The following is a 15429-nucleotide window of genomic DNA, read 5'->3' on the forward strand; positions in this document are numbered from 1 at the left end:
TTATTTCTCTGGATGTATATGTATTTAATTCAAAATTTACAGTTTAGATTCAGCATGAATTGCAACAAATGGATCTTCAGCAGAGTTACTAATAGAGAAATGAGCATTTCCATCACCAGAAACATAGATTTTAATTCCTGTACAATTGTCACCAATTTTATCTCCAGAAATAACATCACAATATGTGCCAGTAGGAAGACCAGTTTGCAAAGTTAAAGACAGTGGCCTGTAAAATAAAATTTAAGATTTAACTTGAGTTCAACACAATTAAAAACAAGAATACAGACTATCTCTAAAACAAGCAACTTCACTTTGTATTGTAGAACTCTAAGCAGTCAAGGTCTCAGTGAGAAGAGAATGCAAAACAAAGACCTCTCCAGTGGATGTGAATAGTTTTCTCAGGTCCAAAAGTAAATTTAGCAATTTCCTAATCAATAATGAATATTACCAAAAAATTAAGGTTGAGGAAAATCAGTGAACATTTGAGTTGAAATGCTATCCTTAGATAAAAGTACTTTCTGTGGTAAACACAAATATTTAAATCTGTCCTTATCTGAACATACAAACACATGAATTACTTTCAAAAATTTAAATTTGATTATATCTTCAAAAATCTTTTTCAAGAGGCTATAGTGAAGAAGTATGTAGTTTTAAATATAAAGCTGTCTCATACATTTATTTTGGTTCTCCCATCCACAAAAGACAAAAATTAAAGGACTAGCCATGGATTCTTTTCACAAGAAGATATATATATTTTTTGTCAATAAAATATAATTTAGGCTAGAATGAGATAAGCATGAGTGGAAGTTGCCCTTGGATTGAGACATTTCAACTGCTTACAAAGAGGTCTTCTAAGCCATAGTTCTACACATGAGAGAATCAGTACACCAAGAGGCAGAGGAGGTATCACAAAAGAAAAACCAGTACTAAGTCTTAGCAGTAAAACCCAAAAATCTCCTGAGGTGAATCACTGACCATAAGATGCTTTAAAAAATAGACTATTTGTCACAAAGAGACAAAGAAGTAAAGGGAAAAAGACCCAAGACCCAGATATAAGAGTAGTTGAAAAAAAGATCTAGGAAAAAGTTATTTCAGTACTGAGGCACTATTTTTCTATCATTTAAATAAAAGTTGGGTCTTTATGACATGTTCTTCTAGTGATTTCACAATCTTTATATTAACTGTTCTGTGTATTTTGTGTGAGGTGTATATGTGAGCATATACATTTGCATTGTATCTGCACATGATATACAAGGGTACACAAAAAATAACTACATAAAACAGCGCTTAGAAAGGGGAGATCAAAAGAATAAGAGCCATCATCATTTTTTTTCTAGCTCTTTTCTAATCTCTATTTTTCCAATACAAAAAAGTAAATGAACAAGAAAAGAACTAAGAACATATTAGTAAAAAATATAATTTCAAATCGATATCTACTTACCAGTCATCATTGTTAAAGACAATGAATCCTCTGTTTCCTCTTCCAAAAGCTACTTGATTGCTACCATTATCCCACCAGTTTGTAAAAGGTTGGCCATCAACTACATTACGGAACATAACCATGTTTCTAAAAACAACATATCATGTAATTGCTATGAATACTTCAACAGTTTAAAATAAAATGTTAATAAAGTTATTAGAGGATTTCTCTAAATAAGTATTCCCACCTTATTTGACGCCATCGATGTTCACAGACCCAGTCATTGCCACAAGTAGTGTCCGGATTAATAGTAACTTCTTTAATTACTCCATTATTATTTGGTGGCCCAACCCAATCATTAACATCCTTAATTAGCAAAAAGAATAAAAAATGCTTAGATTTTTAATATTACATATGTTTGCCTTTTCCTTTTCCAATATGCCAAACCCAATTTGTCTCATTTAGGTCTCTGCAGTGTCTTCATTTAGAATCTAACTCCTTCAGTAGTTTGACATAACTTTACCAAATTCACATCATCTTCTCTCTAACTTCTCATTCTCTAGTGCCATATTTCAAAGGTAAAATTTTTTTTCCCTCTCATTTTCTTTACAAGGAATTGCAATGGCTTTTAACATCACTGTAGGCAATGCAATATCATTGAAATAGCAAGGAGTTTAGGGTCAGAGACAGGATTAAAACAGATTTTATTACACTAGCTAAGAAAACTTAGTCAATATACATAATTTCTCTGTCTCAATTTCCTATTCTGTAAAAAAAGATTGCTTAGTTGTTATAAAAATTAAATAATATATGTGAAAATACCTTGAATAGAATTGCTAAATAAATATTAGTTTCCTTTATTTTTCCTTTTGGATAAATGTACTCATCAACACATCATAATATTCTTTACTAATCTGACCTAATGTTTAAAATTGTGTCTTTCTGATTGGTACTTTTAAAGATAAACATAGAAAAAAAACATTCGGTCTGAGAAGGTTATCCATGTTCATCTTAAAATCATATCATATAATGAACAGTGGATAAAACTTAGAGTTTTTAGCATGCAGAAGTTTTAGAAAAGTGGAAATGTTATGGAAAAAAGAGAAACTGACATGGTCCATGACTTCTGACAGCAGAAATAAGACAAATTCGTGGAAACTATAGAAGTTGGTTCAGTATAAATGAATATCTTCTAAATTTAAAGCTGTTAAACAATAGAATGAGCTGTACAAACTAATAGGCATTTTAATTGAAAGGAATCTAGAAGAAACTAGATAAAAATCTAGTTTTTAGTGAAGAGAATTTTCTACTTTAGGTATGAAGTGCTACATACAATGCTGCATCTGAAGTCTTCACGTTCTCCTCTGATTAATTTCTTTACCATATTACACACATTTTTCTCATCCTTATCTTTTCCAGAATAGTCTGCAAAGTTCTCTTCTTTAATATATATATTTTCTTTCCAAATAAAATACTTATAAGATTATCTCCAATTTAATCTCAGTTCAACCAAATCATTGGCCTTCCATAGAACTTTTGTAAAAAAGTATTTAACAAATATTTATATTGCTTGTACTATGGGCAAGTTCTTTTGTAAGTTCTTTACAAGTGTTAATTTGTAATCCATATACCAACTCTGTGAAGTAGGTACTTTTGAGAAATACATATTTTACTAATTGTATTCTTATTTTTAAGTGTTTTTGGGAAGTAAGGAGTTATGTTTCTCATATTTCTGAAATAGTTTGCATACTTTTTGACAATAGAGACTATGATTTAATTTTTAATAGTAGACTGCATTGCTAAAAGTCCTACATCAGGTTTACACTTAGATATTTAGTAAATAAATAATAACTTTGGTAGCACCATGTGAAATTAAAACAAAACTGCCTTTCTTTTCTTAAGGAAAAGATATTTTGTACAACACCAAAACTTACTTTTCCATTTTCAAAATATCTTGGCCAACGGAAGCTTGACATTACTCGTGTAAATCCATAAGGATGAGCAAGCATAAATCCAACTCCCATTTTGTACAGTCTAAAAGTTACAAAAACAATATTGTCATAGAAGAAACTAATGTTTTTAGTGTTATTACAATGTAGATAAAAAAAATAGGTAACTTTGTTTCCTACCTAGGATCCCAGAATGTAAGAATAGATGCTCCTCCAGCTCCATGTCCTCTCTGATTGTCATGGTTATCCACAAAGACAAGAGCTCTATCAGAAGGCATAAAACCCCAGCCTTCTCCCCAGTTTCTATTACAAAAAATACAAACACATACATTCTTTTATGACAGATTCATAGTATCTTAAATGTGTATTTCTTTCAGGATAGCATCTTCAAATGAAATTCTCTCTCTAATTAAATGGTTATTCTTAGGATTTTTAAATATGCAAACTATATAGATATAGCTATTTATCAACAAATACATATTATGCATGTATATATGAAATAAATTACTTGTATTACATTTATCTTACAGGTATAAATTTGTTATATAAAAAGAGTCCTTTTATAAGTTTTAGTATGCTATAATTTAGATGGACTTCAGAAGGGTCAACATCCATAACATAATACACAGAATGGCAAACTGGGCTAAAATAAGGCTTCAATATTATTCTTTTATAATATAAACATTTTTATATTTAAAATTAATTAGCTGATATAATGTATGTACATTCCACAGCATGGACACATTGTTGATACTTTATAAATGATAGAATCATTTTAACAATAACAGGGACTTCACAGGTTATATGCAAATATTAGTCAAATCTAGTATAGTCATATAATACATAAATTGACATCTCTAAGTTACGTTTTGGGTTTCAAGACATACTTTCCTGTGATTTACATTTTAAAAAACAGGATGATCAATTGAAGTTTGGTAAAGTATAACATTTGTTATTAGTAATTGAATCCTTGAAATCTGTCTAAATAACAAGGTCCTAAGAAGATAACTCATGTTAGGATAATATGATTAACCAGTCTGTGAAATAATTCATAGGACAAATCATATTTCATTTACTTTAAGTAAGCCATCTTCTCTCCATTCCATTTGCGCAGAACTGTGCCTAGTTTTGCACCATACTTAAATTCTGTCACACGGCCATTTTCAAAGTACTCACTGCTTTTAATTGGCTCACTACCCAAATCAATTACCTAGAAGAAATATAAGGGAAAATATCATTTTAAGTAAGAATTTTAAAGAATTATAACTAACTAGTTAAAATTGTATAGAAAACATCTTGTTACTTATTTTTTTTGCTAAAGTATATGCTACAATATTAAAAGTAACATGATGACAAGGTGACCTGCTGTTCTGTGAAAAGTCTGACGCAATTTAGTCTTAGACATAAATCGTAAGGACAATAGCTCACAATATCAGCAAACAACATTTCTAAGTGCTTGATAAATATTAACTCATCTAACTCTCCAACAAAAACAAAGACATATTTAGTATCATTATCTTTTCCTCACGTGAAAAAAAATGTTGCATAGGGAAGTTAATCAATTTGCCTAAAAGAACACAGCTAATAATAGTGCTATAGACAGGAATTAAACTCGGACAGACTGGTTCAAGACCACAACTGTTATTATGTCTTCTCTAATGGTCTCTGAGGAAATAGTAAATGATGCAAAGATGTTTGTAGCCTAAAAAATTCTCTACATGTGATAAAGAGTTAGAGAAATAAAGAATTGTTTCTGAATAAAAGAAGGTTAAAGAACACTGTTTTATACACATGATTCCTGTTCTAAATACTGTCCTACATAAATGATTCACTCATTAACCTACAGAAATTGCATTTTTAGATTAAACTTGCCATTTATTTTTCTAATGAATTACATTATCTTTATATACACATATATGTACCTCCTGGTAAATGAAAGGTTTACTTCCTTCAGGGAACCAGGTTGTGTTTAGATTATGCAGTTTTTCCAAAATTGCCTTCATGTCTCCAGGCCACATGTGCTTAGAAGCATCAATTCTGAATCCTGCTACACCAATGTCGATGAGATGGTTCAGATATTCAGCAATCTTGGAACGAACATAATCTTTCTCCAGTGCAAGATCAAGTAGGCCAACTAGACGACAATCTCTGACCTATTGAGAAAAAAAATTTGTGACTGATACATAAAATGTCATCTTACCTGAGAATCCATTTGATTATTCATTCATTTATTTATTAATATGTATTTCTATAATGCCTTCTTTGCATTGGGCACTGGGGATATTTATGGTCAATTATGGACATACTTTGAAATACTTTTTATTATAAAAATGAAGAATGTAGAAAATAAAGTAAATGAGATTTTTAATCGGGAAAAATTAAATTGGGGAAAATGTTCTAAATATTGATTCGAGATTCTTATTTCTAAACAGTCAGACCTAGAATCCTTTTCTCCTAAGGCATCTAAGTTAGTATTTAAATGGAGATCAATAAGCTATACGTGCACAATTAAAGGCATAAACAGATCTTAATTCAGATTATTGTTTCTTATTTTTTATTTATATTATTTTAAAAAATTTAAATTAAGTTTATTGGAATAACATTTGTCAATACAATTATATAATTTTCAGGTGTACGTTACCATTTGACATCTGTATATTCTATTGTGTGTTTATCACCCAAAGTCCAGTTTCCTTCAGCTACCATATATTTGATCCCTTTTATCCACTTCATCTTCCCCCTAAACCCTATATTTGACCACCTTTACTCTGTCTACCTTCCACTGTGTGTTTTTATTTTTTAATTACCTGATAAGGATCATTGTAGTTCTCAATATCTCCATTTTTAGTTTTACATTTACCATCATTAAAATCCCAACCAGAGAAAGGGACTGCTGGAAAATCTCTATTTCCAGGGTTGAAGTAACTTCCACAAGTACTACTGGTTCCTGCACCCACAGCATTTCCACACATATGATTAATTACAGCATCCACATAAATATGAACCTGAAAGGCAAAGTTTCTATTTGTTTTATTTATAGAGGTAGAAATCTATATTATTATTCATTAAAGTTTACCATGTTAATAACTCTACAAAATATTTGTTATTGTATAACTTATCTTCCTAGAAGACCAAAAGTAAAGTGGGAAAGGAAATAGAAAGGTGAACCAAAGATCTGCATGCATCTAGCCACATGTCAAAATAAATACATATCTAGGCATCTAGATATATATTTATTTTACATATAAAATTCTATCATATTATACACACACATATAACAAAATAATGGAATAAAGATCTACCATATCTATGAGAAAATGCAAAGAGTTTCTTTTGGAGGGAAAGTAAAAATAAGTTGAGATGAAAGATATTATTGTTTTTTAAATTTTCATGGGTCATCCTAAGAAAGCTACCAGCCTCTCTTATCTACTTAGCATCTAAAGAGAAGAAGGTGAACTCTCTCTCATTATGCTCTTTACTACAGAGATTATATCTATTTACCATCAAAATACCTAGGCGAAAGAAGATCTAGGAATTATGAGTGGAGATACAAGTCACATAAAAGTGACAGCAAATATAGTAACTGAAATTTCTAATGACTAACTAGAAAAGCATTTCCCAGAAATGTGTATAGTTATAAAGGTTAAAAGTTAATATGTGCTTTATGAGAAGAATGGCTGTAAACTTTGACTTACAATCTTCTTTAGCAGTAGCAGATAAAATGGCACATATACGAAGATTTACAAAAGTTGAATATAAGACAATTAAATTTTAATTATACAGTAAAATAAAAAATATGGAAAATGTTATGCTCAATGGGAGTAAGACAGAAGTTATTTTTTTGTGTGTAATCTTTTTAAAGAAAACTAATCACTTACACCAACGTTGTTACATCTAGTCACCATGTCTTTGAATTCATCTTCATTTCCAGATCTTGTACATAACTTGTAGCTAATTGGTTGGTATCTTTCCCACCAAGGTCTCGAAGGGTTGTTAATTACAACATTTTCATTGGGTGGGGAGATCTAAAAATAAAACAATCTTAAGTATCAAATTATGGCTTATTTTATATTATTGGCTACTCTAGAAAATAATGATTAAAATTATTTCTGAATCTTTGTATATATAGCCATATTTTGTTACAATCACTTGAAATTATTAATAGTACATTGGAAATATTCTGCCAAAGAAAGAATATATCAGAAACAAAACATAAAGTTGTCAAGAATACCAATTATTTTTTCCTCAGAACACTGTTTTACTTATTTGTGAAGTAAAATATTGTCCAAGCTTCACAGATATAGATCATAATACCATTTACTATAAGCAAAGCAAACTGCAATTTAAACTATGAACAATACCAACCTGAACCCCTCCAAATCCTTTGGGAGCTAAGTATCGCTCACATTCAAGAGCAATATCAACCCAGCGCCACTCAAACAGATGAACAATAGATGTTTGTCCAGGTTTGGTATTTGGGGCATACTGAGCCCAGCAGAGCCCAATGGTTGCAAGCAATAGAAAGTACTTCATTTTGCCTTGAAGCTGCCAGTATTCTTTCTAGCGACTATTTACATTCCTGTAAGACACGTATTTTATAAAGTCAATGTTAACATAAATACTCAAAGCACAAAATGTTTATTCATTATCTAAAAAGGATTATCAATAATAGTGTTAACAGGTGAAGAACATTCATAAAATTTCCCAGGAAAACAATCTAACTAATCTTTTAGAACTTAATGTTTTCCTTACCAAGGGAATATTAACCTTTTTAAACATCTGTCATTATTTTATATATATATATACATATATATATACACACACACATATACATACATATATATGTTAATCATGTACTATTAAGGATTAGAATTTATTTTAAAAGTCTTTCACTGATAGAAAGAAAATAACAGAGCAAACCAAGTTCATACTCAAAATATTGCCTTAACTATCTATTTGCAAATATCTATAATGTCTCAACCTCAAAAAGAAACAAAATATTCAATTCAGTTCTGTTCTTCACTCTAGCCAAAATTTTTAGTTACTTAAATTTCCACATCAAGATTTAAGACACTATTTGTGAGTTGAATATCTATGAATTAGGAATACAGATTTTTCTCCTCCATCAAACCATGGCTATAGCAATAGTGCGTGTGCATGTTACTCATTATAGCAAAAATCTCATGTACTTGATAAAATGCTAAAGAACTCATGTCTCTCTTCCTTCTTAATATAAGTGAAATCATGTAAAAGAGAATAATAATACAGGTAGGTAGGAAAATTTAATTTATTCATCCAACATATATTAACTGAGTGCTTTTTGCTAAGCACATGGATGGTGTTCGGAATGCAATGATGAACAAGATGGACAAGATTCTTGTTCTCAAGGAGCCTACATTCTTGTGAAAGGGAAAGGAAATATATGAATAAATAATAATAATAATAAGAAGAAAACAATTTAAGATAGCAATAAGTATGAAATATTGGGGTAACAAAAGAGGAAGTGACTTCGCCATCAGAAAAGTAACATGATTAGAGCTTTTGGGATATGTAAAATGGATTGGAAGGTGAAGAGAACTAAGACAGAAACAACTGAAAACTTGTGCAGCAGTAATAGAGCAATGATGGAAATCTGAACTATGTTAACGCAGTAAAAATGAAAATGAGGAGAGTTTAGTAAATTGTTACCAGTGATTAGAAGAATGACAACGCTATTATCATTCACAGTGCCATCTAGTGGCAGACTTGGTTTAGGGAAACTGAAGAATTAACATGGGATACACTGAGTTTGTGGTATAAAAAAAACAATGGATATAAAGAGGTGGAGACTTTGGATTTTTAGGGGGAAAAAGCAATGACAGTTTCAGAAATTATACATGAAATATTTAACAACTGAGTTAGCACAGACATTGACCAATTAGAACAGGTGATACTCACAGGCAACTAGTATGTACAGGCCAATGCACACTGACTGAATTATCTCAAGCTGGACTCCTGAGAGTTGACAAGGTACCAAGATATGCTGAATTCAAAGTTAAAATTTTGGGCAAAGCCCATCAGTCTCTGACAGGTCATTTCGGAGGGAGCATATAAATAGGTGTCTTCACAGTAGAGAAAGGAGTTTCATTATCAGAGAAAGGTTTTCAAAACACATAAGAAGGAAAATGTGCAAGGAAGGTGGGAGACTAAATAAATAGAGATGAGCATTAGAAAGAGAACAGGGGAGAAGCCTGACTAAATAGTGGATGATGGTGATAAAGAGTGGGGAGTTCTTTAAAGAAGCATCACTTGAACTTTATACTTGACTCAAGGTTCCAAATGTTGAAATGTACTGGTTAGGAACGTGACCTTGGAAGTTAGATAAACTAGTTTAAATCCTAACTTTGCCATTTAACAGCTGTGTGACCCTGGAAAGTCATCTAAATTTATCTATAAACTAAAAAAGTAATGTGTACCTCACAGAGTTATGATTAGATTAACACAAAACTGTTATCTCAGTACATGGATACAGTAAGAGCTCAATATATTTGGAGGCTGTAATTTTCTTGTTACTACTGTGTTGTTATTTTTACTGCTGGTACTATTGAAATTGCTTATAAAGTTATGCTCTCTTCCTACTTTCATTTATTATCACTTGGACATTCTTTTTTTTTTTTTTTCCATTCCATTCTTCCCAAATTCTAATAATACCTTCTACTTCTTAGAAGCATCTTCATATCCCCTAGAGGAATAGATGGCTATAAGAAACCTGCTATTTTTTCCACACTTTCTTTCTTTTTTTTTTTTTTTTTAACCTCTTTAGAGCTTCGGGCAGACTACATGTTGGTTTTAAAATAACTCCTCATCAGGTAACTCCGAACTGTTCTTTTAATAACAGATAAGTGTTTTTTACAATGCATTTTAAGATGACATTAAAATAAAGAATAACCTCCAGACATAATTGGGGGAATTGTACTAGAATCCCAGCATCGGTGGAGATATACAAAAATATAATAAGCTTCTGCCAAGGGTCAGGCATTGTCATAGCTTTTAACATTTAATCTTAATTTTCATCTTAATCAGTCTAAAGAGATATGAACTCTACGGGACAAGCATTGAAAACTAAAGTATATTTATTCCTGTGGAGTAAAACCTGTAAGCAAATCGTTGATGTATTTGCTAACAAAACAAAAAAACAAGAACTTGAAATAGTTCTTATATCTACTTCCCATTAGTTTTCCTAAAATGGTTCACCTCTGAGAAGATATTCAGTAATTAATATTAATATCAGTGTTCTGTTGTCCACATCTCATATTATCTGGATTGCTCTACAAAGAGGAAATTAATTTGAAAGCTCTAATCACTACTAGAATATGCCAAATAAGATGCTACAGGAATGCCTTAAAAAATATGAACTAGAGCATATGACAATATCCTAACAACAAAGCAATGCTCCGTAAGGAGTATATTTAAAGTGTCAATACAATATATCCAATGATAAGAAGAAAAAATGGTAAGAAAAATTCTGCTCAGACATCTATCTAGTTTCTTAGGTTCTCAAGTGTTTTTTCTCAGTGTTATTTAAGAGGCATTTGATACTTAATATCCACAATATGAATGACATTATAGGGGAATGACTCGTATAAATTCAGGATTTCTCTTAACATGTTATATATTATAAATTTAGTCATTTAGCTAAAAGTCTTAAATCACACCAAAGTCAAAGAGCTCTATTAAAATGTTAAGCAAAAAGCAGTAGTAAAGAAATTTGTAACTATTTCTGCGGATTCATTTTTATCTATATAACTATTAGTTACCTATATAAGCATCAGTTATTTACAAAGTTCTTTTGCCCTATCCAAAGCAGCCTCACATTTCAGGCAGATACTAATATGTTTTTTAACATGTACATGAATTAACATTAACCAAGAAGAGAAGTCGTCTACTCTTGTCATTTGTAGTTATTAGTCGAAATGCCTCATATTTAAATATATTTATAGCAAGTAATTTAATAAAAGTATCATTAAAAATTTTAATGGAAATACTTTTAGTGTCACATCTATGTTTGTTATTTTACCACTTATATTTATCTCCAAGTGTTTTTATTTTTTTCTATTTCCCATTTTTCAATATTCTAGAAGTCTCAAGTAGTGTTATTACTATAATATTTTGTCAAAGTAGTGGTTCTTACTGAAGTCATAATTCCTCTAAATTTTACAGTGAATCTCATGTACAATTTTCTCAGTACCTCATCACCTATGAGCACCCCCCACCCAAATAAAAAAGAAAGGAAAAAAAAAAATGAACCTGAGCTCAGGATAATAAGTCGCATGCGAAAGTTAGAGTAAAGAAGGGAAAGATAATCAAGTATGCCTACCAGATTTTTGAAATAAGAGAAACACTTTGAGTGACGGCTCAGACGCATTTCAAATATAAATACACTCTGTGCTGCTGTACTTCAAATAAAAGTACATTCTGTGCTGCTGAAAACTGAAACTTGAATTGTCAACAAACCTAAAATAGATTGTGAAATTTGAACTCTATCAAACCACATGACAGAAATCACTTATTTCAAAACAAAAACTAAGTAGGTATGGGGGAAACCGTATATTCAAAAAACATTAACACAACTTACCACATTGACGTCTTTAAATTAACAATCTTTCAAATCCACAGTTGTCTTCTTTCAATTGTAAAATAACAACAACAAATTTATTGTTGTTTTCTCTTTAATTAGGAAAAAAATGCTGATTTTAGGACTTTGTAGATTTTCTATAATCCTCTTCCTTTCAGTCGGTGCTCTTTTAACTGTTTTAATTCTCCAGATCTAATTTGTATGTGTAAGCTGAGCTCCACAATCACCCCAGATCACTCCTGTCTCCTTAGCAAACCAGTCTTGTCTCTCCTGCTCAATTTGCTAACCAGCCACATCTTCGAATTACACAGTACCTTTTTAGTTATTTGTTTTTTCTTTGTGTTTCTTTCTCTTGCTCCATTTTCGCTCCCAATCTCAACTAGTCTTCCCCTCCTCCCCCGAATCAGTTATAATAATCTACAGGAAATCTTCTAAAGTAACCTTAAAGACACAGGTTAGAATTGTGTCAAATTAGTTAAATAAGTGTAGCTAGAATGCAAGTAGTCTTCAAACCAAAAATCTAATTTTGAATTCAAACTTTGCCATTTACTATGTGAACCTTAAAGAAGACATTAAGTCTACAGGTTGCATTTAGGTCCTTATTTAGAAAATGGGAATAACAGTACAGTTGCTAAATATAATAAAAATACAAAAATGACTAACAACATGCATTGTTACAATGTGCATTTCCATGTATTGTCACTTTGATTTCTTACACACACATGAATGTAAGATATAATTATGATTATATTCAACTGCAGGAAGGAATATTGAAGATTAATGAAAATATATTTTATGGGTGTGTATGAAATCAGGAATAAAAATTTTAACAGGAAAATTTTGTTTAGCATAAAAATTTGAAAAAACAGGAAATAATAATCTTTACTACTTTTGCAATCTTCTAAACATATCAATATTAACTAAACAAAAATTTCCAGATTATAAAGTATTTTCACTATTTTATTAGATTTATTATAACAACCCAGTGACAGAGACGATTGAGCAGCTCTTAGCTGTGATCAAAAGCAGCAATTGGCTATCAGAGCAGAGTCCCAAAATTTGAAGGTCCAGGTCCTTTTTGCCTACCCTGGCTTCCATCAACTATGTGCAAGGTGCTCCAGGAACAGATGCACAGCTGCCTACCACATGGCTGGGTTTGAGGAATAAGTAGCTCCTAGTATGCTAAGAGCTGAAACTGAATGAAATTAACTGCAATTTACTGTTCAAACATTCCTCTGGAATTTGCAAAGACTTCAGAGTTCCACAATTGTTGCATTAGCCAGTTTCTACCAGTGCTATTGTCCAGGTGGGAAAATGGATTCCTGGTGCTTCTTAGTCTACCATGTTCCCAGAATCCTTTCACATACAGGTTTGTGTGAATAGTTTTTTTGTTCCTTTGGATACTCAGAAATGTGATGGCTAGGTCACCTATAAGTGTGTATGTTTAACTTCATAACAAACTTCCCCAAACTGTTTTTGCAAAGCAGATGTACAATTCTGTACTTCCATCAGAAATGGATGAAAGCTGTAGTGGCTCTACATTCTTGACAACTCTTGGTACTGTAAGAATTTATTTTAAGCCATTCTAATATGTGTGTAGTGCTATTTTATTACTGTATTTTGTACTTGTCTAGTGGCTAATAATGGTATGCATCTTTTTGTATGCTTATTTGCCATTTGTAAATCTTTGGCAAAGTGTCTTCAAATTTACTGTCCATTTTTTTTTTTTTTGATGGGCGGGTGTTTTTGTTTTCTTTATTGAGTTTGGAAAGTTCTTTGTCAAATATATGCTTTGCAAAGATGTTTCCCAGTTTGTGGCTTGCTTTTTTGTTTTCTTCTAAAAAGCAAAATATTTTTACTTGATGAAGTCCAATTTACCCTTTATTGTCTTAATGGATTAAACTTTTGGTGTTGTATACTCCATGTCTAATCAGTCATGCAGATTTTATCCTATGCTCTTTCTAGAAGTTTTATATTTTAGTTTTACATTTTACATTGAAGTCTATTATCTATTTTTAAATACATTTTTGTGTGTGTAAAGTTAAAGAAATGCATTGAAGTTCTTTTTTTTGCATACCAGATGTCCAATTATTCTAGCATATGTTGAAATAACTATCCTTATTCCACAGAATTGCCTTCTCTCCTGTCATAAATTAATTTACCATAAATGTATGAGCCTATCTCTGGACCTTTCTGTTCCACTGATCTGTTTATTCTTTTGCCAATGCTGCACTATCTTGATTACTCTAGTTTTAAAATAAGTCAGAATGAAGTAATCTAAAAGTGCACTGGTTATTCTAGTTCTGTTGCTTTTTCAAATAAATATGAATCGGTCTGGCAAAACCAACAAAATATATGCCAAGATTTTTTAATGTTAATCAATTTGGGAAGAGCTAGCATCTTAACAGTCATGAGTCTTTTGACTCATGTACATTTATCTTTCTCTATTCATTTCCACTTTTTATTATCAAAAAGTGATGGTTTTCACCATACTGGTTTAGAACATGTTATGATAGATTTATACCTGATTATTTCAGTTTGGTACTATTGCAAATGGTTAAGAAAAAATTTCAATATCTAGTTGCTTATTGCTAGTATATAGATGTACAATTGGTTTCTGCATCTTTAAACTTGCAACCTTGCTTAACTCATTTGGTTGTAGGAATTTTTCTTTGGTATACTCTACATAAACAATCCTGTCATCTCTGAATAGGGACAATTTTATTTCTTCATTTCCAATTTGTGTGCCTTTTTTGTTTGTTTGTTTTATGCACTGGCTATCCATGAGATGTTGAATAGGACCAGTATTTCCTTGCCATGTTCTCAGTCTTAGGTGGAAAACATTTAGCCTTTAATCATTAAGTACTAGGATAACTATGGTTTTGTAGACATTCTTTACCAAATTAAGGAAGCTCTATTCCTAGTTTATTGTTTTTATGAATAATTTTGTCAGTCTGTTGATATTTGATTTTCAGGTTGAACTAGCCTGAATTTCCCAAGATAAACTTCACTTGACCATAATGTATAATCCTTTTTACATATTACTTGATTAACATTTTGTTTAGGATTTTTGCATTTGTCTAATGGTTACTCATGAGAAATAGTAATATTTAGTTTTCTTGTACTTTGTCTGGTTTTAGTATTGGGGTAATGCAAGTTTCAAAATAAACTTAGAAGTGTTCTCATATATAGAATGGTTTCTTCATTTAATTTTTATCACATCTCACCAGTGAAACTACTTAGGCCATAAGTTTTCTTTGCAGGAAGGCTTTTAATTATAAATTTATTAAACAGATATAGGATTGTTCAAGTTATCTACTTCTCAAATAAGCTTTGGTTCTTTGTCATGTTCAAACAATTGGTTCATTTCATCTGAGTTGTCAAATTTATAAAAATATATGTTCAAAATATTCCAGTACTATTTTGTTACAATTTGGGGGGCGGTG

General features: G+C 31.0%; 1 protein-coding gene across 4 annotated transcripts in view; it reads right to left on the reverse strand.

The window, feature by feature from the left end:
• Positions 1-15429, reverse strand: part of LOC107504398 (pancreatic alpha-amylase) — a 23834-nt gene continuing 8405 nt past the window's right edge. Inside the window, exons 1-11 of one of the 4 annotated variants that reach the window (XM_016133558.2) lie at positions 11984-12270; positions 7735-7948; positions 7248-7394; positions 6177-6374; positions 5292-5522; positions 4446-4579; positions 3550-3672; positions 3355-3454; positions 1668-1786; positions 1442-1567; positions 1-226 (exon numbers count right to left, since the gene is read on the reverse strand). In XM_016133558.2, coding sequence (XP_015989044.2) covers positions 37-226; positions 1442-1567; positions 1668-1786; positions 3355-3454; positions 3550-3672; positions 4446-4579; positions 5292-5522; positions 6177-6374; positions 7248-7394; positions 7735-7902 — 1536 coding nt within the window. In that variant the 5' untranslated portion in view covers positions 7903-7948; positions 11984-12270 and the 3' untranslated portion in view covers positions 1-36. Of the gene's footprint in view, positions 227-1441; positions 1568-1667; positions 1787-3354; positions 3455-3549; positions 3673-4445; positions 4580-5291; positions 5523-6176; positions 6375-7247; positions 7395-7734; positions 7949-9306; positions 9418-11725; positions 11857-11983; positions 12271-15429 lie in introns of those variants that run through there. The other 3 variants (XM_016133556.2, XM_016133559.2, XM_016133557.2) reach the window with 3 other exon arrangements.

This window comes from Rousettus aegyptiacus, unplaced genomic scaffold (genome assembly GCF_014176215.1).
Source record: "Rousettus aegyptiacus isolate mRouAeg1 unplaced genomic scaffold, mRouAeg1.p scaffold_m13_p_17, whole genome shotgun sequence".
Classification (NCBI taxonomy): Eukaryota; Metazoa; Chordata; class Mammalia; order Chiroptera; family Pteropodidae; genus Rousettus; species Rousettus aegyptiacus.